Genomic DNA, 27,501 nt, shown 5'->3' with positions numbered 1-27,501 from the left:
GCAGGGAGCCACTCCTTCCCTCTCTAGCTGTTGAGAGGTGGCAATTCTTCAGTTGAACTTCCTGCAGTTGAGTTCCTCTTTATAACTTTGATGACTGATCAATTTCCCTGTACCAGGATTGGTCTGATGTTGTCAACAACAACAAATTCAAATCTAATAGATTCCTGATAGCTGAGTGTCTTCTTTAACCTGATAGGTTGTCAAAATTCAAAAGCTTGCAAAGCCTGTTACCAAGGCAACCCTGATGCTTGCTCCTTATTACAAATGTTGCAATCTGTGTACCTGTAGGCACCTGCATTTTAGACATCCAATTACTGAACACAAAACTAGCTTTTAAAGGGACCACACTTCACAACACAAACATACTCAAATACACACTCAAATACACACACTCACACACTGGACACTCAAGCACATGTGCTTAAATACATGCACAAATTCAAAATCACACACTGAAATGCACACACTGCACACTCAAACACACACCTTATTCTCACACACTCCATCGTACACTCAACTGCATGCATCCTTGTTCAAAGTCACACACTCAAACGCACTCAAATGTGCACATTCAAACACACGCATTCAAGCTCATATAGACATACACATTCACATTCTTACACACACAAACTCACATGTATATACACATACTAACAGACACACACACAAGACTCATACATACATGCACACACGCTGACACACACATGCATTCGAAAACATACTCACCCTCAGACACAGTCACGCTCTCATATGCATACATATGCACATTGATATGCACACATCTTTTATGCCTCTATTAAGTCACCTCTTAACCTCCTTCTCTCTAATGAAAACAGCCTCAAGTCCCTCAGCCTTTCCTCATAAGACCTTCCCACCATACCAGGCAACATCCTGGTAAATTTCCGTTGCACCCTTTCCAATGCTTCCACATCCTTCCTATAATGCCACAACCAGAACTGTACGCAATACTTCAAGTGCGGCCACACCAGAGTTTTGTACAGCTGCAACATGAACTCATGGCTCCTAAACTCAATCCCTCTACCAGTAAAAGCTAACACATTGTACGCCTTCCTAACAACCCTATCAACCTGGGTGCCAACTTTCAGGGATCTATGCACATGGACACCGAGATCTCTCTGCTTATCCACACCACCAAGTATTTTGCCATTAGCCCAAAACTCTGTATTCCTGTTACTCCTTCCAAAGTGAATCACTTCATACTTATCCGCATTAAATTCCATTTGCCACCTCTCAGCCCAGCTCTGCAGCTGATCTATGTCCCTCTGCAACCTGCAACATCCTTCCACACTTTAGTGTCATCCGCAAATTTACTAACCCATCCTCCTACACCCTCGTCCAGATCATTTATAAAAATGACAAACAGCAGAGGCCCCAAAACAGATCCTTGCAGTACACCACTAGTAACTGAACTCCAGGATGAACATTTCCCATCAACCACCACCCTCTGTCTTCTTACTGCTAGCCAATTTCTGATCTGAACCACTTAATCACCGTCAATCCCAAGCCTCGGTATCTTCTGCAATAGCTTACCGTGGGGAACCTTATCAAATTTTACTGAAATCCATAAACACCACATCAGCTGCTTTACCCTCATCCACCTCTTTGGTCACCTTCTCAAAGAACTCAGTAAGGTTTGTGAGGCACGACCTACCCTTCACAAAACCGTGCCGACTATCCCTAATCAAATTATTCCTTTCTAGATGATTATAAATTCTATCTCTTATAATCCTTTCCAAAATTTTGCCCACAGCAGAAGTAAGGCTCACTGGTCTATAATTAGAGGGTTGTCTCTATTCCCCTTCTTGAACAATGGGAATAACATTTGCTAACCTCCAGTCTTCCAGCACTATTCCTGTAGACAATGACGACCTAAAGATCAAAGCCAAAGGCTCTGCAATCTCTTCCCTAGCGTCCCAGAGAATCCTAGGATAAATCCCATCCAGCCCATTGGACTTATCTATTTTCATCCTTTCCAGAATTGCTAACACCTCCTCCTTATGAACCTCAATCCCGTCTAGTCTGATAACCTGTATCTCAGTATTGTCCTCGACACTATTGTCTTTTTCCTGTGTGAATACTGATGAAAAATATTCATTTAGCGCCTCTCCTATCTGTCCAGATTCCATGCACAACTTCCCACTACTGTCCTTGACTGGCTCTAATCTCACCCTAGTCATTCTTTTATTCCTGACATTCCTATAGACAGCTTTAGGTTTTTCCTTGATCCTGTCTGCAAAAGACTTCTCATGTCCCCTCCTGGCTCTTCTTAGCTCTCTCTTTAGGTCCTTCTTGGCAAACTTGTAACTCTCAAGTGCCCTAACTGAACCTTCACGTCTCATCTTGACTAAAGTCTCCTTCTTCCTTTTCACAAGTGATTCAACTTCTTTAGTAAACCACGGTTCCCTCGCTCGACCACTTCCTCCCTGCCTGACAGGTACACACTTATCAAGGACACGCAGTAGCTGTTCCTTGAACAAGCTCCACATTTCAATTGTGCCTGTCCCCTGCAGTTTCCTTCCACACAGAGAGCCAGAGAGAGAGAGAGAGCGAGAGAGAGAGTGAGCACATCTTTTACAAGGGGTCAGGCAGGGTCTGCTCTCCTAAACTAGCTAAAGTTAGCGTATGTCTTTATGCCAAGTTGTGTAAACAGTAATAAGAGATGTAAATATTTCCACAGGCAAACTGGGGAAAAGTCAAACAGAAATAATTCAGGCAGGAACTGGTCGCATTTATCTTCAGAGCCCTGACTCTGTAACTGTAAAGGTAAAGGTATTACTGCCCCTCTGGGCACAACGCAGATACCCGCCCCCGTCCACGCTATAGGGTTACAGTGCTCAGAAACTCCAAACATAAACTGCTGCTAAAAATTGACATAATGCGGTTTCAGGGGTGGTGTAATCAAGGTGTTTAAAATAGTAACGATTGTGTAAATAGACAGAAAGTGATTTCTGGCACAGAATTCCAGACCTATGGGGCATAATTTAATGGGATTGAGAGTTATAGATAGGGCTGGTAGGTATGAATACGATCAGTGCAACTTGTGGGCCGAAGGGCCTGTTTGTGCTGGGGTATTTTATGTTCTGTAATCTTAGAATTAGCTCCTTTTTATGTAAGGGATATTGGAATTAAATCTCATTGCCTCAAAGGGCTGTGGATGTTGGAAGTTAAGTGGATTTTTCATGATTGCAATGGGAGATGGTTTTTGGGGAAACATATTAATGGGTAAGGAACAAAGCCAGGTCACATTTTGCGATTCTCATCCTTGTTTTCAAAGCCCACCGTATCACCTTCATCCGTCCCCCGCTGTCTCTCCACCCGTCCTCCAACTCTCCCACATCCCTGCGCTCTCCAATTACAGCCTCCTAGTCATCCACCAATGGTCACTGTGCTTCCTAATGTCTGCATCCTAAACTCTGGAATTTCTTCACTAACCTTATCTGAGTCCCCTCTAAGATGCTTCAGTGGTCACAGACATTCGGCCTCTGATCTTCGGGTAAGCGTTCTCCAAGGCGGCCTTCACGATACACAACAGCGCAGAGTCGCTGAGCAGAGACTGATAGCCAAGTTCCACACACATGAGGACAGCCTCAACCGGGATCTTGGATTCATGTCACACTATCTGTAACCCCCCACAACTTGCCTGGTCTTGCAAAAGCTCATTAATGCCTTTCACACTGTGGAAGGAAACCGGAGCAGACGGGGGGAGAACGTGTAGACTCCACAAAGACATCGATCCAGGTTGGGAATTGAACCCGGGTCCCTGGTACTGTGAGGCAGCGGTGCTAACCACTGTACCACCATGCCATCCCACTAATGTGACACTACGTTCAGTGACACAATACATTAGGTTAATTGGAGCAGAAAGTTACAAGGAGATGAATGAAGTTCAACATGGGGAAGTGTGATCCTCAAGCGATCTCGAGCATTTGCTAAATGGTGATAAACCAGAGGTGTTGGGGGATCAAAGGGGTTTAGGGTGTTCGAGTACACAAGTGACTGAACCAGTGGATGGGTGCAGATTTCAATCAATAAGGTGAATGGGATGTTGTCCCCCATTGCAGTGGGGCTCGAATACAATGCTTCCATTGTGTTGTCAACAACTTGCACCTTTAGGGTATTGATTTGGAAAGAAGCTTCACAGAAGCTTTATCAAACAAAATTGACAATGAGCCCCATTAGTGGGTATTAGGACAGATGATTGATCAAAAAAGCATCTTAAAGGAGAAGGGTAAGGTCGAGAGGCAGGAAGTGTTAAGGAGAAAATTCCAGAGCTTCAGGCCAAGGGATCTGAAGGCACAGTGTCCAATGGTGGAGTGATTAGAATTGGGGATGCTCAAAAGACCAGAGTTGGAGGAGCTCAGAGAAGGAGAAAGAGATGGGAAGTATATTTAATGAATGTTGGGTATGAACAGCTATTGGCCTGGCAATGACTCAGTTCAGACTTACAGCTTTTGCACAGAATCACAGAATTCTTACAGCTTGGGGAGAGGCCATTCAGCCCATCACATCTGCGCCAGCACGGCATAGCAGCAATTTATCTCAAGCCATTCCCGCACCTTCTCCCTGTAATCCTGCACATTCTTTCTTAAAACTGAATGGTTTGCTGGGTTTTCCAGAAAGTAATTCAGAGTCAACCACATTCCTGTGGGGGTTTTGTGGCACAGTGGGTAGTATCCCTGCGTCTAAGGCAGACACTCCATGTTCAAATCCCACCTCAGGACTTGATGGCCAAGAAAGATGCGTCAATAATGCACAGAGACAGGCTAAATACCGACCTGCAAATTCTTCCAAACACACCAATACCGGTGCTAAGGGTGGGAGAGGCTCATGGTCAGCCATACTTGATGTAGAGTGGTGCTCCTCAAACTATAAGCCCCTGGTGACAGAATAGCAACCTGTTGTGTGAAGGCATAGACTGAAGATAATGGACAAAAGAAGCAATGAAGACATGAGGAGAAACCTTTCCATGCAGAAGGTGCTTAAGGTCTGGAATACGCTGCCTAAGGGTGTGATGGAGGCAAGTTCAATCAAGAAGGAATTGGATTTATTATCTGAAGAGGAAGAATGTGCAGGGTTGTCGGAGAATGGGGAGTGTCACACAGTGAATTGTTCATTCAGACAGACAGCACAAACATGATGGGTTGAATGGCCTCCTCCTGTACTGTAACCATTCTGTGATTCTGTGACTTTGGAACTATGGCTCCCAAAGCTCTCCACCAATGAGGGCTTTCCTCACCCCGTATTTCGCTCTGTTGTATGCTGGGGGAAGGACAGAATACAGACGTTGACAGAAGAGATAGTGAAAGTGACTAAAAACTGGGCTGAAGAAGATTTGTAGAAATCATAGCATCATAAAAACCTTGCAGTGCAGAAGGAGGCCATTTGGCCCATTGGGTCAGCACCAACAACAATCCCACCCAGGTCCTATCTCTGTAATCCCACATATTTATCACGCTAGTCCCTTTAACTTACGCATCCCAGGACACTAAGGGGCAAATGAGCATGGCCGGAACTGTAGGCTCACAGAAAGGAACTCTCCCCTGACCCCGAGCGGGATTTTACGAGGGGGCCTCACCTGAGCAAGGCCGTAAAATCCCAGCCATTGTTGGAAAGTGATCACTGTGATTAATCAACGTTTGCACTGGGGAGGATGCAGAGGAGATTCACCAGGATGCTGCCTGGCTGGAGGGTCTGAATATCAGGAAAGATTGGATAGGCCTTGGAGCAGCGAATGTTGAGATAGAAGTGGATAAGATTATGAGCGGCACAGATCAGGTGGATAGAAAAGCACTTGTTCCCTTAGCAGAGGGGGTCAATAACCAGGGAGCATTGATCTAAGTTAAGGGATAGGAGGCTAAGAAGGGAGTTAAAAGGGAAACATTTTTACCTAGAGGGTATTGGGAATCTGGAACTCACTGCCTGATAGGATGGTGGAGGCAGGAACTCTTGTAATATTTACAAAGTACTTAGATATTCACTTGCACTGTCAAAATCTCAAGGCCATGGGCCAAGCACTAGAAAATGGGATTAGTATAGTCAGCTCTTTGTTGACCAGCATAGGCACAATGGGCCGAATGGCCTCTTTCTGTGTGTAAACGTCCATGAATTTGTGAATCCCATTATTGTTACATCAACTTAAATTGAAGTGAAATATATAAAGATACTTGGAGGGTTTGACAGGGTAGATGCCAGTGGATGTTCCTGTTGATTGGGGAATCTAGAACAGTCCCAGGATATTTGATTTGATTTATTATTGTCACATGTATTAACTCACAGTGAAAAGTATTGTTTCTTGTGCGCCATGCAGTCAAAACATACCGTTCATAGAGAAGGAAAGGATAGTGTGTAGAATGTAGTGTTACAGTCATAGCTAGGGTGTAGAGAAAGATCAGCTTGGTGCGAGTAAGTCCATTCAAAAATCTGACAGCAGCAGAAAAGAAGCTGTTCTTGACTCTTGAAGCTGTTCTGTTCTTGAGGTACATGACCTCAGAGTTTTGTAACTTTTTCCCAATGGAAGAAGGTGGAAGAGAGAATATCCGGAGTGTGTGGGATACTTAACTATGCTGGTTGCTTTTCTGAGGCATTGGAAAGTGTAGACAGAGTCAATGGATGGGAGGCTGGTTTGTGTGATGGATTGGGCTACATTCACAACCCTTTGTAGTTTCTTGCAGTCTTGGGCAGAGCAGGAGCCCATACCAAGCTGCGTTACAACCAGAAAGAATGCTCTCTATGATGCATCTGTAAAAGTTGGTGAGAGTCATAGTGGGTATGCCAAATTTCCTTAGTCTTCTGAGAAAGTAGAGGCATTGGTGGGCTTTCTTAATTATACTATCGGTATGGGGGTGATCAGGACAGATTGTTGGTGATCTGTGCACCTAAAAACTTGAAGCTGTCAACCATTTCTACTTCTTCTGCATTGATGCGGATAGGAGCATGTTCTCCTTTACGTTTCCTGAAGTCCGTGACAATCTCCTTCGTTTTGTTGACATTGAGGGAGAGATTATTGCCATCACACCAGTTCACCAGATTCTCTACCTCATTCCTGTACAGGGAATAGGGCTGAGGTGAGGAGAAATTTCTTTAATCAAAGATTTGTGAACCTTTGGAATTCTCTATTCCAGAGGACCATTGAATGTACTCAAGAGGGCAATCAATAGATTTCTGGAGGCTGGAGGTTTATTTCTTTTGTCCATTATCTTAAGTCTATGCCTTCACAGAACAAGTTGCTAATCTGTCACCAGGGGTTTACAGTTTGAGGAACACCACTCTACATCAAGTATGGCTGAGGATTAAGGGGATAGTGGGGGAAGCTGTAGCTAATCTTATTGAATGGTGAAGTAGACCCGAAAGGCCAAATATCCATTCCTGCTCCCATTTCTGTGTTCTTATTATGAACTGAAAAACAGTTGAAAAAAAACAGGGAATAACACAACAGATCAGTCAACGCCTAAAAATCGGCCAATTATGTTTGAGTAAAACTTGATCATAAATTTGAGCTCATCCAAAGCTCTGCTTAATAGTTTTAAAGAGGTTTGTTTCTTAGTGTCACAAGTAGACTTATATTAACACTGCAATGAAGTTACTCTGAAAAATCCCTAGTTGCCACACTCCGGTGTCTGTTCCAGTACACTGAGGGAGCATTTACCATGGCCAATGCACCTAACCTACACATCTTTTGCCTTGTGGGAGGAAACCGGAGCATCCGGAGTAAACCCACACAGACACAGGGCGAACATGCAGACTCCGCACAGGCAGTGACCCAAGTTGGCCTCATCCTGACTTGTACCACGTCCCATTCACCCGTCACCCCTGTTCGAACCGATCCACATTCGCCCCTGATCAATCAGAACCTCAATTTTTAACAGTTGTGTTTGTGTTTGAAAACCCCTCCACAGCCTCACCACTCCCAGTCCCAATTTGCCTCCCCTTCCCTCCGCCCCTCCTTGATATCTGTATTCCTCCAATCCTGGCTTCTTGAGCCTCGCCAACATCACTTTACCATGTCAGGGTGTGGAACAACAAACTAGACCCCAACTATTTGCTATTTTGGCATTAATGAGAGGATAAGGTGTTTCCCCCCAAAATGCAATTCTATTGACACACTAGGAAGACGTTAGCAAAAAAAAACTTTATTTAACAACATGGTTTAACTATAACAAATGAATTAGCTTAACATGTACCAATTGAACAATACTTAAACATGACAAGATACAATTGAAACCTATAGGCTAACCTAGTTCCAATTCAAGCAGTATTCATCTTACAGACTTAAATCCCTCTTCAAAATCAGTTAGTGCTTGTCCTTGTTAACAGCCCTTTTTCAACACCTTTGGAGAGAGAGACAGAGACACCTGCCTTCTGACAGCCCCAAACAGCAGCATCCAGACAGGTAGAGAAAGAAAGACACCTCTTGTTTCTTTCAGGATTAGGAAGAAAACTGATGGTTTTAAAATAAAAGAGAAGCTGTGTACCTTCCCTGTGAGCTTAGCTCCTCCCATTAGCACTGTCCCTAGTCAATCAACCTAATCAAAACGCTATTCTGAAACTCCAAGCAAAACCTAAGTGGTAACTCTGTTTCGACAAACACAACATCAGTCATTATCCTGCATTTTCAACATTCAAGCTACCTGCTGCCCAGACAAACTGGCACAGTAAAACAGAGCTGAATTTTAAACATACCCACCCCCCCTTACAAGAAACACAATAGAAATGTATTTCTTAAAGGCACAGTATTGTCATAGCCATTGGTGGTAATGAGTGGAGGACTGCCTCCTCGCTTTACCCTGCACTCGTGGAGTGGTGCCCCTCAAGCAATATACAACTTAATTCTTTCCCTTTGATGGAGAGAGATGCCTATGGCCATTTGTGGATTCTGGCCAATTACCAAATGACCATATTATCATTGGTGACCTTGCCTCCAGTTGCCTGGTCGTTAGGTTCTGAAATTCCCTTCTCTCAAACCTCTCCACCTCTCTATCTCTTTTCTGTCTTTAAGACGTTTTTTACCTCTTAACTCTGTGGCTCACCTATTCAAATGAACCACGGCTTGGGGGTGAATTTTCCCGTTGTGTCCACCATGGGAATCATAGCGGGAGAGGGGCAGATCTTGGAAAGGTCCATTGACCGGGGGTGGGATTTTCCGGGTTCAGGGCGAGCGCGGCTGGAAAATCCCACCCAAAGTGTTAGATAACACTCCTTTTCACAGGGGTATTTTATTACATTCAAGATCCAAAATATGCAAGTTTCTTTTTGTTGTGTTGTGTCAGGGTTACAGGATAACCTCTTGGTTCTCTGACCAGAAATAGCAAAGGAGAATGGGGGACAGGGATAGGACTGTTTTGGAGCGTAGAGGACTTAGGGGTGATCTTATCGAGGTCTATAAAATAATGAGGGGCATAAATCAGCTAGATAGTCAATCTTTTTCCAAAGGTAGGGGAATCTAAAACTAAAGAGCATAGTTTAAGATGAGGAGGGGGGCAGAGATACAAAAGGGTCTAGTGGGACACTTTTCTCACTCAGAGGGTGGTGCGTGTCTGACAGGAGCTGCCAAAGGCAGTAGTGGAACATAGAACATAGAATCTTAGAGTGCAGAAGGAGGCCATTTGGCTCATTGAGTTTGCACTGACCACAATCCCACCCAGGCCCTATCCCCATAACCCCATGCATTTACCCCCGCTAGTCCCCATGACACTAAAGGGTAATTTAGCATGACCAATCCACCTAGCCCACACATCTTTGGAGGTGGATACGATTTTGTCTTTTAAAAAGCATTTAGACAGTTGCATGGGTAAGATGGGTATAGACGGGTATGGGCAAATTGGGGGAAATTGAGGTTAGCTTAATGGTTCTCCCCATGGTTATTAATGGTTAACCTTAATGGTTCTTAATCCTTAATGGCTCTTAATGGTTTATGTTCTCCCCATGTCTGCGTGGGCTCCAGTTTCCTCCCACAGTCCACAGATGTGCGGTTTAGGTGGATTGGCAAAGCTAAATTGCCCCTTAGTGTCAGGGGGATTAGGGAGGTAAATGCATGGGGTAATGGGGATAGGACCTGGGTGGGATTGTGTTTGGTGTAGACTTGATGGGCCAATTGGCCTCCTTCTGCACCGTAGGGATTCTATGATTTAAAAACTGGGCAGCATGGACAAGTTGGGCCAAAGGGCCCATTTCCATGCTGTAAACCTCTATGACTCTCTGACCTACGGAGCTATGCACAAAGTGGATGTTGGCAACAGGACAGGATCGGAGAAAATGGGTGGAATGGAGTACGGAAGCAGACGTGACTGAAACAGATACAACCTGAGAGTGGAGCCAAGTGAAATGACAGTGTTCACACACACACACACACACCCTGACAGTAGACGAAATGTGTTGCGAAATCAGGATGCGACGTAACGTGTCCACTGGTGAGTTAGGGACTCCTGCAGATTTACTGCTGTTTATGCTTCCTAGTTAGCTGTTAGTTGCCCTCAATAAATTATGTACATGCAACGTGACACCTTTCACAAGGAAATAAATAGTAAAAGGCTGCGTGTGGGAGAAGTGGAATGGGAATAAAGTTTTCTTTTGCGTCAATCTTTCTGTCGGTGAAAAACATAAATTCTATGAAATGTTCCTATTTAAGGCTTTGCCCGTGGTACCAATCTGTTCTCAGAGCTACGCTTCCTCCTAGTTTAACAACACTTAAAAATTTTCACCGGACTTTCAAGTACCTCCATTTATCACGGCCAGTCCACCTAACCAACACATCTTTGGACTGTGGGGAGAAACTGGAATATCTGGTGGAAACCCATGCAGACACGGGGAGAATTTTGTTACACAATTGAAGGAATGACATTACCTATTCAGGATATGTCCAAGCTCGGCTGGTGTGAGTGACCTGGGGGCAACTTAACCGCAGTTAGTGGTGTTCTCGTGCGCCTGCTGCTAGAAGTCGCAAACTTAGGGAAGGAGCCCTTGATGAGTTATTGCGGAGCATCTGCAGACGGCCCTCCCAGTCTCTGTAATCGACTCTGACCCCACAAGTCTCTGAGATCACTGCACCTCAGCAAGTCAGGCTTTTTGAGCTTCCACCAATGTCTGGAACAAGCTGCCAGAGATAGTAGTAGAGGCAGGAAAAACTTAATGTGTAGGTTTGCAGGGATAGGGCCTGGTTAGATGCTCTGTCGGACAGTCGGTGTAGTCTCAATGGGCCGAATGGCCTCCTTCTGCACAATGGGGATTCTATGATTTTGGGAACATTGGGAATAGGTGGAGTATATTCATCCCCAAGGACCTGTTCCGACATTAAAATAGATCATTGTTGATCATCCTCTTCACACAGAATCTCTACAGTGCAAAAGGAGGCCATTCAGTCCATCAAGTCTATACTGACCACAATCCCACCCAAGTCCTATTCCCGTAACCCAACATATTTACCCTGCTAATCCCCTGACACTAGAGTCAATTTAGTTTGGTCAATCAATCCAACTGGCACATTTTCAGACTGTGGGAGGGAACCGGAGCACCCGGAGGAAACCCATACAGACATGAGGAGTATGTGCAAACTCCACAAAGACAGTGACCTGAGGCCAGAATTGAACCCTGGACCCTGGCGCTCTGAGGCAGCAGTGCTTCCACTGTGCCACCCGTTTACCTTTCTTTCATATCCCCTGATTCTACAGTTTTGAAAGCTCCAGTTATTCTCTCTCATGCACACACAACCTTCTGGGGTGAAAAACTTTCAGATTTCCAGCAGCCTTCATGTGAAAAGTTAAACTTGGAACAGCCAAGCCGTTATTTCATCCACAGGAAACTGACTCTCTCATCCCAGATCCTCCTCATATTAAGCACCTTGATTAGATCTCCACAAGGGTAACAGCAGTTCATCAAAAAAGTACATCGCCACCTCAAGAGCAACTGTGCATTGGCAATAAATATCAGTCTTGCCAAGTGGTGCCATATCCGGGAATGAACAAGGTGAACTGTTCCTTATTCATGTTCTGGTGGCACAGTGGTTAGCGCTGCTGCTTCACAGCGCCAGGGACCTGTGCTCAATTCCTGGCTTGGGTCACTGACGTGTTGAGTCTGCACATTCTCCCCATGTCTGCATGGGTTTCCTCTGGGTGCTCCGATTTCCTCTCCCATTCCAAATGCCTAGATGCATTGGCCACGCTAAATTCTCTCTCGGTGTACCCGAACAGGCGCCAGAGTGTGGCGACTAGGGGATTGTCACAGTAACTTCATTGCAGTGTTAATGCAAGTCTACTTGTGACAAAAGTTAAAGTTTATTTATTCACCTCAAGTAGGCTTACATTAGGCTTAGAAGTGGGCTTAATAAATTAACTTTACTTCGCTTTAAAACTTTAAAAAGGGAAAGAACACTGCCCTGTTTACAAACTTGTCTGCCACTATTTCCTCAGGTAGCCAAGAGGCTGCGTTTGTCTATGCGATTTCCTCTGCCGGGGTTGTGTACGCCATCACACGAGCCTGCAGCCAGGGAGACCTGAACAGCTGCAGTTGTGACCCGCGCAAGAGGGGCAAAGCCCGGGACCTGAGGGGGGAGTTCGACTGGGGGGGCTGCAGCGACAACATCAACTACGGAATCAAGTTCTCCAAAGCTTTTGTGGATGCCAAGGAGAAGAAGGAGAAGGATGCCAGAGCATTGATGAACCTCCACAACAACCGATGCGGCAGGACGGTGAGTAGATGCTTTCCAATGAAACCGTGCACCACAGTCAGATCCTGTTTGAAATAAGCTGACATCCAGACTTAACCGCACACGGCCACCAGTTCATTCAGGTAAAATCCACCCAGAAATCAGAACTGGCATCCAGCCAACTAGTCCAAAGTTTAACGAGGTTTTGGAAATAAGATGCAGCAAAAACTACGCAGCAAATAAATCTGTTTCTTTTTTAAATGATTTAATTTCTCATTAATGTTCATGTTTTGTAATAGCAATGTATTGGTTATTGATGGGAAAGCAATTCTGGAAGCAAGGCGTTCAATGGGAGGTCATGGCCTAGTGGTATTATTGCTAGACTATTAATCCAGAAATTCACAGCGCCAGGGACCTGGGTTCAATTCCAGCCTTGGGTGGAATTGGTCTGTGTGGAGTTTGCACATTCTCCCCATGTCTGTGTGGGTTTCCTCTTGGTGCTCTGGTTTCCTCCAAGATGTGCAGGTTAGGTGATTTGGCCGTGCTAGATTGCCCCTTAGTGGCAGGGGGTCAACAGGGTGAATACTTGGGATTACAGAGATAGGGCCTGGAGCGGGATTGGTGTTGGTGCAGGCTCGATGGGCCTAATGGCCTCCTTCTGCACAGTGATTCTAATGGCATTATCGCTAGAATATTAATCCAGAAACTCAACTCATGTTCTGGGGACCAAGGTTCGAATCACACTATGTCAGGAGGAGGAATTTGAATCCAATAAAACAAAATCTGGAATTAAAAATCTACTGATGACCATGAAACCATTGTCAATTGTTGGAAAAACCCATCTGGTTTACTAATGTCCTTTAGGGAAGGAAATCTGCCGTCCTTACCTGGTCTGGCCTACGTGTGATTCCGGAGTGGTTGACTCTCAACTGCCCTCGGAGGCACATTGCTGTGGCTCCGGAATCACATTAGTGAACCAGATGGGTTTTTCCAACAATCGACAATGGTTTCACGGTCATCAGTAGATTCGTAATTCCAGATTTTGTTTTATTGGATTCAAATTCCTCATCAACGAGGGATGGGCAATAAATGCTGGCCAATCAGTGACACCCATGTTCCACAAATGAATAAAAAAAATCATTGATGGAACACAGTTAATTATTAAGTAAATTATTCAGAGAAAGTCATTAACTAACAATGTAACGATCAATTATAATTTATTAGCAGTTGATATCAAAGCCAGAATTATTGGTGTAAAGGTATTAATTATGAAATTGAAAGTTATTGTGACTAAATCATTACTAATTGATTTTAAAATGTTGAATGGTGATGAAAAAACAATTCCTGGAATAATAATATAGATTGTTAATTAAATCAACAAGTTATTAATATATACATCCATTATTAAGGAAAAATATTAACATTGAAATAGAAGTTACTAATTATTAAGACTAATTTAGCCTAAGACTAATTTATTATATAAATAAATAATTATTTATATAATTATAAACTCGTTATTAAGACTAATATTTCTAAGTATTCATTATGGACATTGTCACATTAATTATTGAGGGAATGTTATGAACTATTGATTTTAATTTTTGTGGTGATAGGGAGGTTTTCCAGCTTAGCAAAAATGGCTGTGGAGACCTGGATCTAGAAACCCTGCCTCTGACCCCGATATTTTTGCAGAGAGGATTGGGGCGGCTTGTAATGTGCACATGCATGATTCACGGAGGAAACTGCACATGTTAAAGTGCAGCTGTCTCAGTCAGATCTGATCTTGGCTGGTGGGATGTCCAAAACAATCAAAATATTACAAGGCTGAAGCATTCGCAGCATTCTCCAGCCAGAAGAGGATGATCCATCTCAGACTCCCCCCACTGAGGTCCCCAGCATCACAGATGTCTGTCTTCAACCGATTCACTTCACTCTACGTGATAGCAAGAAACACAGCCAAAGGCAGAGTCCACGGGACCTCAAAATATTCCGGCAATAGTAGTGTGGGCATGTTCTCCAGAAATAGCCACACCCCTAGCCAAGCTGTTCCAGTGCAGCTACAACACTGCTTTCTATCTGGATTCAGCCAGTTACCACCCCCTCAGTCTCCTCTCCACCATCAGCACAGTGACCAGGAACGGGCGGCATGGTAGCACAGTGGTTAGCTGTCTCACAGCACCTGGGACCTGGGTTCGATTCTCGGCTTGAGTCACTGTCTGTGTGGAATCTTCACATCCTCCCTACGACTGTGTGGGTTTCCTCTGGGTGCTCCCACAGTCCGAAAGACGTGTTGGTTAGGGTGCATTGGCCGTGCTAAATTCTCCCTCAGTGTAACCCGAACAGGCGCCAGAGTGTGGCAACTAGGGAATTTTCACAGTAACTTCACTGCAGTGTTAATGTAAGCCTGCTTGTGACACTAATAAATAAACTAAACTTTAAGCAAAAGTATGAGCGCTTGGAGGTCAATCATCTCAGTCCCATGACATCTCTGCAGGAGCTCCTCAGGGTTAGTGTCCGAGGCCCAACCATCTTCAGCTGCTTCATCAATGACCTTCCCCCCATCATAAGGTCAGGATTGGGGATGTTCACTGATAATTGCACAATGTTCAGCACCATTCGCAACTCATCAGATACAGTGCAGCCCCATTGGAACGCAATGGTTTGCATCCATAAAATGTTATCGCGAATGTTATCGGGGTCGCGCGAAATCACTAAACCGGAAAGAGCAAAAAAAAGTCCGTCTGTCAAATCGCGTCATATCCGATTTTGCGCTAAATCGGGGTACGTAAAATCGGGTTTCCGCCGTACTGAAACAATCTGGGTCCAAACGCAACAGGACTTGGACAATATGTAGACTGAAATAATAACTGGCAAGTAAGATTCATGCCACACAAGTACCAGGCTGTGACCATCTCCAACAAGTGGGAACCTAACCGTCTCCCCCTGACAAAAGCAAATTACCGCAGATGATGGAAGCTGAAACCGAAAGAGAAAATGGTGGAAAATCTCAGCAGGTCTGGCAGCATCTGTAAAGAGAGAAAAGAGCTGATGTTTCGAGTCCAGATGACCCTTTGTCAAAGCTCTTTTCATCTCCCCTTGATATTTAATAGCATTACCATCACTGGATCTCCCATTATTAACATCCTAGGGATTGCCATTGACCAGAAACTGAACTGGGCCTGCCATAAAAATACTATGGATACAACCGCGGATCAGAGGCTGGGAATTCTGTGGAGAGTAACTCACTCTCTGACTCCCCAGAGCCTGTCCACAAGGCACAAGTCAGGAGTGCAGTGGAATTCTCCACACTTGTCTGGCTCAGTGTAGCTCAAGAAGCTTGACACCATTCAGGACAAAGAATTCCCCGTGATTGGCACCCCATCCGTCAACTTAAGTATTCAATCCCTCCACTACCGGTGCATAGTAGCAGCAATATGTACCATTTACACAATGCATTGTAGCAACTCATCAAGACTCCCAATAGCAACTTTCCAACACATCACCTCTCCCATCTAGTAAGAAAAGGGAAACAGGCACATGTGAACACCATGGGCAAGTTCCCTTCCAAGTCACACACGACTTGATTGGAAATATATCACTGTTCCTTCACTGTCACTAGGTGAAAATCCTGGAATTCCCTTCCTAACCACTGTGGTTATACCTACACCACATCAACTGCACTAGTTGTAAAAAGGTGGATCACCACTACCTTTTCAAGGGCAATTATGAATGAGCAATAAATGCTGCCTTTGTCAACAATGCCCATATCCCATGAACAAATATAAAGAAAAGACATGTGTAATTTTTACCTGATAGGAATAGGTCTAAAGTTGCGGTACTTTTTAGAGAGGTAGGGCCCCCTATTGTATATGATCCCAAGACACCTTTGGGAGAGGCTAGGTGCTTTTTGAAATGGTTAGAATTTGATATGAATATGTGTAAAAAATACATAAACTCATTGTCAAGCTCCATGGAACTGTCAAAATAACTATCAAGCTGTCAAAGCATTTAAATGCCCTACCCTTTAAATATTTGATTAAAAACTATCTGCAGTTTTCACAAGATGGCTCCTGCTATTTCATTCTGTCTGTTGACATAAGCATAAGGCTGGCATTGCAGGATTACTTTTGCATGACAGATTACACAACCTATCATTATCACAGGTTTATTGACAACTCCAAGTGGTTATAAACTCTTTGAGGTGGGACTATGAGTACAAATGCTTGCTTTCATAAGGGATTACAGGAAGTTAAATGCAGTGAATGGGTTTTTAGCAATGAGAACAACTTAAAAATCTCAGCCTGGGTGCTGAGATCTGCCCATGGTGGATACTGGATGGCTTAGCATGGTAGGTGTGAGGGCAAAGGGCAGTGAGTGGCATGGGTGGACTTGAGTTGGCATTAAATTGGCATAGGAGATATGAAGGGCCATAGGGATGGGGCATAGGATGGCATGAAGGGCATGGGGGGCCATGGGCTGGCACGGATGGGGCATGGGTGAGGTAAGGTGGTCTGAGGGGTGAGGGTGGGAGGGCTGTTTTTTGTTTTATCCATTTTTTCTCTGTCTTCCCAAAGGTGCTGGGTCATCGAGGTGGATCTTCTCCCTAGCTCGCTTCCACACCCAACAGCCTCTTAACCCTTTCCAATATCACCCGGCACAACTCCCATTCTCACCCAGGACTAGGAATTGGAAGTTCTGGGCAGCTTTTCCTGTGCCGAGTTTTCAGATCCTGGAATTATCCTGACTTTGCACACCTGACCCAGACTGGGCAGCACAGTGGCACAGTGGTTGGTAATGCTGCCTCACAACCCCAGAGACTTGGGTTCAATACCCAGCTTGGGTCACTGTCTGCGTGGAGTCTGCGCGTTCCCCCCACGTGCCTGCGTGGGTTTCCTCCGGGTGCTCTGGTTTCCTCCCACTGTCCAAAGAAGTGAGGGTTAGGGGTGCATTAGCCATATTAAATTGTCCCTTACTGTCCCATGATGTATAGGTTAGAGGGATAAACATGTGGGGTTAAGGGGATAGGGCCTGGCTGGGATTGTTGTCGGTGCAGACTCGATGGGCCAAATGGCCTCCTTCTGCGCTGTGGAGTTTCTATATTAGCGAGGGATATGGACCAAAGATAGATAAATAAAACCAAGGTATAGATTAACCATGATCAAACTGAAGGGCAGAGGTCGGAGGGGCTAAATGGCCTATTCCCATTCATAATGTTCTTATAAACCTCTACCCGAATTAAAACTACAGCCAGGTTCCAGGAAAACCTCGGACTCTGGGCTGTAGACTGAAACATCCGTGTCCATGTCACATAACATTTAGATTAAGGGATGATTTAATTCAGTGTTTCAAGATACTGATAGGTTAGATCATCAGAAATTATTCTACTGGTTGGAGAGTCAAGGACCAGAGGACAAAGAATACCCACACCTTCCAGGAGTGTGTTTAGGAAACACTTCCACAGACAGAGTGATAGAAGTTTGAAACTATTTTCTACAGATCGCAATTGATATGGGAACAGTTGTTAGTTTTAAATCTAAAGTTGATGTCCTTTTGTTAGCCAGAGGGAAAGGGGGCAAAGATGTGTATGAGTTAGATCATATATCAGCGTCTGACCCCCAAACCCTGTCCACCATCTACAAGGCACAAATCTGGAGTGTGAAGGGATACTCCCCACTTGTCTGGATGGGTGCAGCTCCAACAACACTCAAAACCATCCAGGAGACAGCAGCCGGCTGGATTGTTACCCTTTCCAGAGTCAATCCCTCCACCACCGATGAAGACTGGCAGCCGTGTGCACCATGTACAAGATGCGCTGCAGAAACTCACCAAGGTTCCTTAGACAGCACCTTCCAAACCCATGACCAGTACCATCTGGAAGGATAAACGCAGCAAATACCTGGAGCACTGGAAGTTCCCCTCCAAGTCACTCACCAACCTGACATGGAAATATATCACTGTTCCTGACTGTCACGGGGTTGAAATATTGGAATTGCCTCCCTAACAGCACTGTGAGTGCACCTATATCTCAGTAAAAGTTACAAAAGTGGAGATGGCAGATTTGGACTGGGGGTGGGCACAGTAAGAAGTCTCTCAACACCAGGTTAAAGTCTAACAGGTTTATTTGGTATCGCGAGCTTTCAGAGTGCTGTCCCTTTATCAGGTCCACTCATCTGATGAAGGAGCAGCGCTGCGCAAGCTCGTGATTCCAAATAAACCTGTTGGACTTTAACCTAGTGTCAGGAGACTTCTTACAGTTAAAGAAGGCAGCTCAGCGTCATTTGCTGAGGGGCAATTAGGGACGGGCAATAAAAGTTGACCTAGCCAGCGACACCCACATCCCACAAAATTATATTGTGAAAAAGCACGTTTGCACTGAATGATAGAATCGGGGGGAGGGACTGAATGGCCTCCTTCTGTACAATTGATGCTCTAAGTTGTGAGGCTCTCTGCCAACCCTCTTATATTTTGTTCAGAGACAGAAATAGCTTTTAACAGACTTTTTAAAAAAAAAATCTGTTGAATTCTGCATCAGGCAGCGTGCCAACAGAGTGAGATTGGGATCAGATGTATAGCAGACAGCATCCACATGTTCAAAACATGCAAAGGAAACACTAAGCTCAAGGGGTTAATGATTTGTAAATCAATTTGCATCAGCTATCACAGTGAACATATTTCATCATCAATTTTATAGTTTAAAGCATAGTAAAAAAAAACTCAAAAAATCTCAAAGGAAATATAAAGAAATATTTCACTCATTGTGCTGTCCTTTTAGATAATTTTTGAGCACCATATTCAGATAGCGCTTCCTGCTAATCCAATCTGACTGGTGGTTGTGGAAGGACATCATTCCCACTTTCTCCATCGTCCGTTGCGGATTGAGAATCTAGATCTGACTAGAGTCGGAAGGATGTCCTTGGATCCAGTCTGCCAATCAATAGGAACTTTAGCATATATCAGCAAGTTTTAAATACATTTCCTAATGTCACACCATCGCGCAAGGAAGGGATTTAGTTTTGTAGAATAAAAACAGAAGATGCTAAAAATACTCAGCGAGTGCGGCAACATTTTTGGAGAGAGAAAGCAGCGTTAACATTTCCACATATACTGCCAGGCCTGCTGAGTATTTCCTGCTTTTAATTCAGAGTTCCAACAGCAGTAGCACTTTTCCTTGGGTTTTCTAAAATAAGGTTTAAGACGTATTGTTGGATGAAGGAACTTCAGCCTAGTTTTCATAGAATTAAAGGTTTATAGAGTTAAATAGTTGTTCAGTCACGCAGAACTTGAGTATTGTTTGAACAAAAGAGACATGCCATCAAAACCTTTTGTCTTGGACTCACCAGGACAGCTCGCAAGAAATGACCAACAATAAAGAAGGCCAACAATTTAGACTACATGAGAAAAGAGTGCTGGTTTGTTGACTCTGATTGGTGAATGCATTGCCCTGGGGAAGGAGGTAGGGAATGGCTGTTCCCCAGGTTTTGTGTTTAGTTGAAAGAGGAGCAATGTGTCAAGGCATTACCCCCACGTGCACACATTGCACCTTTTTCAACTAAACAAAACCTTGGGGAAAGGCCATCCTCTGGTTCATTCCCCAAGACATTGCCTCCACCAATCAGTGTCACCCCTCCCAGTTTGAGTTTGAACAAAACTGGGCAGTTAACTGTTCCGTGCTGCATTCTCCATGGCAAACACCTCCACCAATCACAGTCGACTTGCCAACAAATCAGCACTCTCTTCTCATGTGGTATAAATTAGGGGAGGTAATGGCCTAGTGGTATTATTCCTAGACTATTAATCCAGAAACTCAGCTAAAGTTCTGGGGACTCAGGTTCAAATCTCACCACAGCAGATGGTGGAATTTGAATTCAATTAAAAAAATCTGAAATTAAGAATCTACTGATGACCCTGAAACCCATTGTCGATTGTCAGAAAAACCCATCTGGTTCACCAACGTCTTTTAGGGAAGGAAATCTGCCATATTTACTCAGCCTGGCCTACATGTAACTCCTTTGATTTATAATTGCTAATTCTGTGAGTAATGTCACTGTTCCTATAGCGGAATCTTTCATAATAAAATTAAGAAATGTTTCTCTCCCGATTATCAACGATAAACCCCCCAAAATATTCATGTGCCCACAAATCCCTTGGAATGTATCTTCTGATTCATCCTGGATTATTAACAGTTATAAAGTTTATTTATTGGTGTCAACAAGTAGGCTTAATTAACACTGCAATGAAGTTACTGTGAAAATCCCCTGGTCGCCACACTCCAGCACCTGCTCGGGTACACTGAGGGAGAATTTAGCATGGCCAATCCACTTAACCAGCACATCTTTTGGACTGTGGGAGGAAACTGGAGAGCCTGAAGGAAACCCACGCAGACATGGGGAGAACGTGCAAATTCCATGCAGACAGTGACCCAAGCCTGGAATCGAACCTGGGTCCCTAGCGCTGTGAGGCAGCAGTGCTAATCACTGTGCCACTGTGCCACCCCCATCAGATGTTGTGCAGAATGTTTTGTTAAAAACCCTTTAAGGTTAGATATGGAAGGTTTGTGTCTCTTGTGATAACTCTGCCTCTCTCTAACCCGGCAGGCTGTGAAGAGGTTCATGAAATTGGAATGTAAATGCCACGGGGTCAGTGGATCATGCACATTAAGGACTTGTTGGTTAGCAATGTCGGACTTTAGGAAGACCGGAGATTACCTGCGGAAAAAATACAACGTGGCGATCCAGGTGACCATGAACCAGGATGGAACTGGTTTCACCGTCACCAACAGACACTCAGACAGACTGATCAAAAATGAGTTGGTGTACTTCGAAAACTCGCCCGATTACTGTGTCCTGGACAAGGCAGCAGGTAAGATCCAGACTGTGTCACGGGGTGGGGGTAAAAACTGGCACTCAACAAACTGCAGTCTTTATGACAGAAATATTGTGATATTCAAAGGGAAGGTGATGGCCTCGTGGTATTATCGCTGGATTATTAATCCAGAAACTCAGCTCACGTTCTGGGGACCTGAGTTCGAATCCCACCACGGCAGATGGTGGAATTAGAGATCAATAAAAGCATCTGGAATTAAGAAGCTACTGGTGACCATGGAACCATTGTCAATTGTCGGAAAAATCTATAAGGTTCACTAATGTCCTTTAGGGAAGGAGAAAAGGGGTGGCGCAGTGGTTAGCAGTGCTGCCTGACAGCTCCAGGGACCTGGGTTCGATTCCTGGTTTGGGTCACTGTCTGTGTGGAGTTTGCACGTTACTCCTGTGCCTGTGTGGGTTTGATGGTGTCGAGCTTCTTGAGTGTTGTTGGAGCTGCACCCATCCAGGCAATTGGAGAGTATTCCATCACACTCCTGACTTGTGCCTTAGAGATGATGGGTAGGCTTTGGAGAGTCAGGAGGTGAGTTACTCGCCGCAGGATTCCTAGTCTCTGATCTGTTCTCGTAGTCATTGTGCTTACGTGGCGAGTCCAGTTCAGTTTCTGGTCAATGGTAACTCCCCAGGATATTGACACGGGGGGATTCAGTGATGGTAAAAGCCACTGAATCCCAAAGGGAAATGATTAGATCCTCTCCTGTTGGTGATGGTCGTTGCCTGGCATTTGTGTGGCGCGAATGTTATGTGTCGCTTGTCAGCCCAAGCCTGGATATTGTCCAGGTCTTGCTGCATTTGGACACGGGCTGCTTCAGTATCTGAGGAGTTGCGAATGGTGCTGAACATTGCGCAATCATTGGTGAACATCACCACTTCTGACCTTATGATGGAGGGAAAGTCATTGATGAAGGAGGTGAAAATGATTGGGCCAAGGACACTACTCTGAGAGAGTCCTGCAGTGATGTCCTGGGACTGAGCTGATTGACCTCCAACCACCACAACTACCTTCCTTTGTGCTGGGGGTGACTCCAGACAGTGGACAGGTTGCCCCCTGGTACCCACTGACTCCAGTTTTGCCAGGGCTCCTTGATGCCTCACTCAGACAAATGCAGCCTTGATGACATCAAGGGCTGTTACTCCCCTCACCTCTGGAATTCAGCTTTTTTGTCCATGTTTGAACCAAAGCTGTAATGAGGTCAGGAACTGAGTGACCCTCATGGAAGCCAAACTAAGCATCAGTGAGCAGGTTTTTGCTAAGTAAGTACTGCTTGATAGCACTGCTAATGACATCTTCCAGCACTTTATACACTATTAGTTCTGTCTATTACTTGCTGTTTGTGCTGTTTGGCATACAAGTAATCCTCTGTTGTAGCTTCCCTGGTTGACACCTCATGCTGGTCAAAGCATATCCAAGAATGGTGATGGTGATTCTGGGACATTATCTGTAAGGTATGATTCTGTGAGAATGACTATGTCAGGCCGCTGTTTGTCCAGTCTGTGAGAAAGCTCTCCCAATTTCAGCACAGGCTCTCAGATGTCAGTGAGGAGGAATTTGCAGGATCCTCAGGGTTGAGTTTGCTGTTATTTCCAGCGCCCAAGTCGATGCTGATGGTCGGTTTCGGTTCATTCCTTTTTATTGAGTTTTCAGTAGCTTCATACATCTGAGTGGTTTGCTAGGTCATATTGGAGGGCACGGTTCACAGTATTCCAGGAGTGGTCTAACATAATCCCTGTCTAGTTTTAGTAAGACTTCAGCAAGGCTGAATGTACTATTGCCAAGTTTGTGGATGATACAAAAATAGGTAGGAAGGCAAGTGGTGTGGATGATATAAAGAGCTTTGTCTGCATAGCACACAAGAAACAATACTTTTCACCCTATACTATGCAATAATAAAGCATATCAAAAAGTCTATAGAGATATAGAGACAAGTTAGGTGAGTGAGCAAAAATTTGGCAGATACAAGATAGGACAGGAAAATTCTTCCTACTTTGGGAGGAAGAATAAAGGACCTGAATATTATCGGAATGGAGAAAGACTGCAGAAAGCTGTAGCACAGAAAGATTCAGGGGGATAGAAAGCTAGCAAGCAACTTCAGCAGGTGATAGGGAAGGCAAATAGAATGTTGGCCTTTATTTCGTAAGGGGACTTGACAGAGTAGATGCTGAGAAAGATGCTTATGGGAATGTCTAGGACCAGAGGGCATAATCTCAGAGTGAGCAGTCACCCATTTAAGACAGAGATGAAGAGGAATTTCTTCTCTTAAAGGATAGCAAATCTGTGAAATTCTTTACCAGAGAACTGTCGGGGTTGGGTCATTAAGTTTGTTCAAGGCTGAGATACATAGATTTTTAATCAGTAAGGGGACCAAAGGTTATGGGAACAGGATGGGAAAGTGGAGTTGGGGATTATCAGGTCAGATTAGTAAAGATCACTTGGAATGGCAGAACTGATTCAGTGGGATGAATGGCATTATACTTCTCTCACATTTAATGGTCTCATGGTTAAAACATAAAGAGAGGTCATTCAGTTCATTGAGAGAGTTGATCAGTTAGTCCCACTCCCATTCCTTTAGCCTGCCGCTTGGCAATTAGCATCTATCCTTCTTAAAATCTTTTAAAAGCCATGGTTGACTCTGCCAGCTAGGGCAGTGCATTCCAGATCCTGACCACTCACTGTGTGAATCTGTCTCCACCACACTCTCAGACAGTACATTCCAGATCCTAACCACTCACTGTGTGAATCTGTCTCCACCACACTCTCAGATAATACATTCCAGATCCTAACCACTCGCTGTGTGAATCTGTCTCCACCACACTCTCAGACAGTGCATTCCAGATCCTGACCACTCACTGTGTGAATCTGTCTCCACCACACTCTCAGACAGTACATTCCAGATCCTAACCACTCGCTGTGTGAAACTGTCTCCACCACACCCTCAGATAATACATTCCAGATCCTAACCACTCACTGTGTGAATCTGTCTCCACCACACTCTCAGACAGTACCTTCCAGATCCTACACTCACAGTGTGAAACTGTCTCCACCACACTCTCAGATAATACATTCCAGATCCTAACCACTCGCTGTGTGAATCTGTCTCCACCACACTCTCAGACAGTACATTCCAGATCCTGACCACTCGCTGTGTGAATCTGCCTCCACCACACTCTCAGGCAGTACATTCCAGATCTTAACCACTCACTGTGTGAATCTGTCTCCACCACACTCTCAGACAGTGTATTCCAGATCCTAACCACTCGCTGCAGAAGTAAATTTTTCTTCAGTGATGATTTAGGCTCTTTTGCCGTTTTTACCAATGTCCTCTGGCCCTCAACATTTCCACCAACAGAACAGTTTCTGCCTATTTATCCTATTCAAACTCCTTATGATTCTGAACAACCCTATCAAATCTCCTCTCAACCTTCTCTTTCCCAAGAAGAAAAGTCCTAGTCCAATCTAGAATCATAGAGGAATCATAGAACCCTATAGTGCAGAAAGAGGCCCTTCGGCCCATCGAGTCTGCACCGAACACGATCCCACCCAGGCCCTACCCCCAATCTAATCATGTAACTCACCTTGGAATTATTCTGCTAAATCCTTTTTCTATCCTCTCCAACTTGTTCACGTCCTTCCCAAAGTGCAGTGTCCAGAATTGGATGCAATATTTCAATTGAGGCCGATCCTTTTGTTGTAGAAAATAAAGTAAGTAATATAGAATGGGCAGAATGTTTGGATTAGCTGGGCGCAGACTGTTTGATCTGAGCACAGGCATCTGACGAGTGCTCCTTTGATTGAGATAATCTGGGCAAAGTGGTGGAGGGAGTTGAATGGAATTCCTTTGGTTCCAATGAGATCACATCTAATCACCCTAAAAATTAAATTTCTCAGAAAAGGTTGAATGTAATTTAGAAAACAGCACAACTGCTGCTGCAAATTAAATACACCTTCTTTCCTCTCTGTCCAAATGAAGATTAATTGAATTTCCCAATGCAATGCGGTGTGATTACATTTCCATGGCAAGATAGGACACGTTACTCACAACGACAATGACCTTGCAGCTGCTCTGATGCGTCTCCAGGACCTTAATAAATCCTAGCAACATACCATAGCAACAGCGTATGGCAGATCCCATCATTTCACTCTGTCAACTTTAACTGGCCTTCCACAGAGCCCAAACAGCGCTTGCGACAAGACGACATTACGGGAGTCACTTTGAATCTTTCACCTGAAACTTGAAGCATCCTGGTGAATCCTGGAGCCTGACCCCGCCCCCTCCACACAAAGTGGAGGGCAACATGTCAGTCAGTGAGACTGCAAGGATTACTGACTGGCTGGCAGTATTAACTCCACAAACAACATCACTGAAACAAATGATTTGGTTATCATCGCAATGCTGTTTGTGGGAAGCAGCTGGCATTTGGGTGTGTGAGTGGTGGACACTCCCACTTATGAGCCAGAAGCTTCTTTACTCAAGTCCCATGAGCACATAACCAAAAGAGAAAGTGCTGGAAAATCTCAGCAGGTCTGGCAGCATCTGTAAGGAGAGAAAAGAGCTGACGTTTCGAGTCCCAGGTGACCCCTTGTCAAAGCTAAAAGGTGTAGAAAGTGGGAGATGTTTATACTGCGGGGTGAGGGAAAGGAAGATGAGTCATAGCCACAGAAACAAGGAGAAAGGTGTAATAACTCCTCTGTGGAGTCACCAAGTTACTTTATTTGCACCATATATCTGTACACAGCCAGCTCTCTAGCTGCTCCCTGCTGAATGCAGGCTGGGAGTCTGACACACCTGCTTTAAACAGGGAGAATAACCTCTCTGGTTTAACCATCAATTTAAACTCTCAGATAGTTCATACTCTAGCAAGCCCACCTCATTAGCCTGACTGAAGTCATCACAAAAGGCTAAGAGGTGCTAATGGCAGCCCATAGAGTACATAACCTGGCCTGGCACTTTGGTTCATGTCTAAGGGGATGCAGCAACGTCGATGGTGCTGTCCATTAGTTCTGATGTCAAACCAAGTTCCTTGACACTATTTTGAAGAACGATAGGGGAGTTCTCTCTGATGAACTGATCACTATTAACTCCACAAACGACATCACTGAATCAAATGATTTGGTTATCATCGCAATGCTGTTTGTGAGAGGCAGCTGTGTGCAAATTGGCTGCCACATTCCTCACATTGTGGCTGGGGTTTTCCAGCCCCACCACCAGTGGGCGTCATCACGGGCGGGACAGGAAAATCTAACGGCTCTCCAAATTTTCCCATCCGGACTGGGACAATGCACCCCTGCATCGGGACCAGAAAATCTTTTTAAAAAGCACTTAGACAGTTATGTGAGTGTGATGGGTATAGAGAGATATGGGCCAAATGCAGGCTACTGGGACTAGCTTAGGTGTTAAAAAAGAGGCAGCATGGACAAGTTAGGCCAAAGGGCCTGTTTCCATGCTGTAAACCTCTATGACTCTAATCCCATCCTACAACAGTAGCTACACTGTGTGTGTGTGCTTGTGTGACATGCCTTGGGCAGTCTGTGGTGTAAACACAAGTCTATCAGCTGAGATATATAAATGCAAGTTCTATCATTTTTGAAGTATGCAGGCTGGAGGGAGTCCATGCAAGGTTCACAGAATTGGGATACAGGGGGGCGGGTGCAGGGAATGAGCTGGAGAAGGTGACAACACAATAAGTCTGGGTGTCAATCCAGAGGTTGCGAGGAAATGAACTCAATCAATTGTTATGGTGCAGAAGGAGGCCATTTGGCCCATCATGTCTGCACTGGCTCTCCAAAACAGCATCATGGCTTAGTGTCATTCCCCTGCCCTTACCCAATACCCTTGCACAATGTTGGAAGATTTAAAGGAAACAGAAGAATAAAGTAGAGAGAGATTAAAGACCTCTGATTTTTCAATTGGAAGATGTTTCTCTTGTTGTCTTTTTTGACTCGTAACTCGATCTTTTCTGCCAAAG

At 44.6% G+C, this 27,501-nt stretch overlaps 1 protein-coding gene across 1 annotated transcript in view; it reads left to right on the top strand.

The window, feature by feature from the left end:
* Nucleotides 1-27,501, top strand: part of wnt2bb (wingless-type MMTV integration site family, member 2Bb) — a 63,932-nt gene that overhangs the window by 22,214 nt on the left and 14,217 nt on the right. The window contains exons 3-4 of the mRNA XM_080209707.1: nucleotides 12,423-12,700; nucleotides 21,253-21,517. Of these exons, the coding sequence (XP_080065833.1) occupies nucleotides 12,423-12,700; nucleotides 21,253-21,517 (543 nt within the window). The remainder of the gene's footprint in view (nucleotides 1-12,422; nucleotides 12,701-21,252; nucleotides 21,518-27,501) is intronic.

This window comes from Carcharhinus amblyrhynchos, chromosome 22 (assembly GCF_965287045.1).
Source record: "Carcharhinus amblyrhynchos chromosome 22, sCarAmb.v2.hapA, whole genome shotgun sequence".
Lineage (NCBI taxonomy): Eukaryota > Metazoa > Chordata > Chondrichthyes > Carcharhiniformes > Carcharhinidae > Carcharhinus > Carcharhinus amblyrhynchos.
Note: the sequence above shows the minus strand (reverse complement) of the source record. Positions and strands in the feature narration are given on the sequence as shown.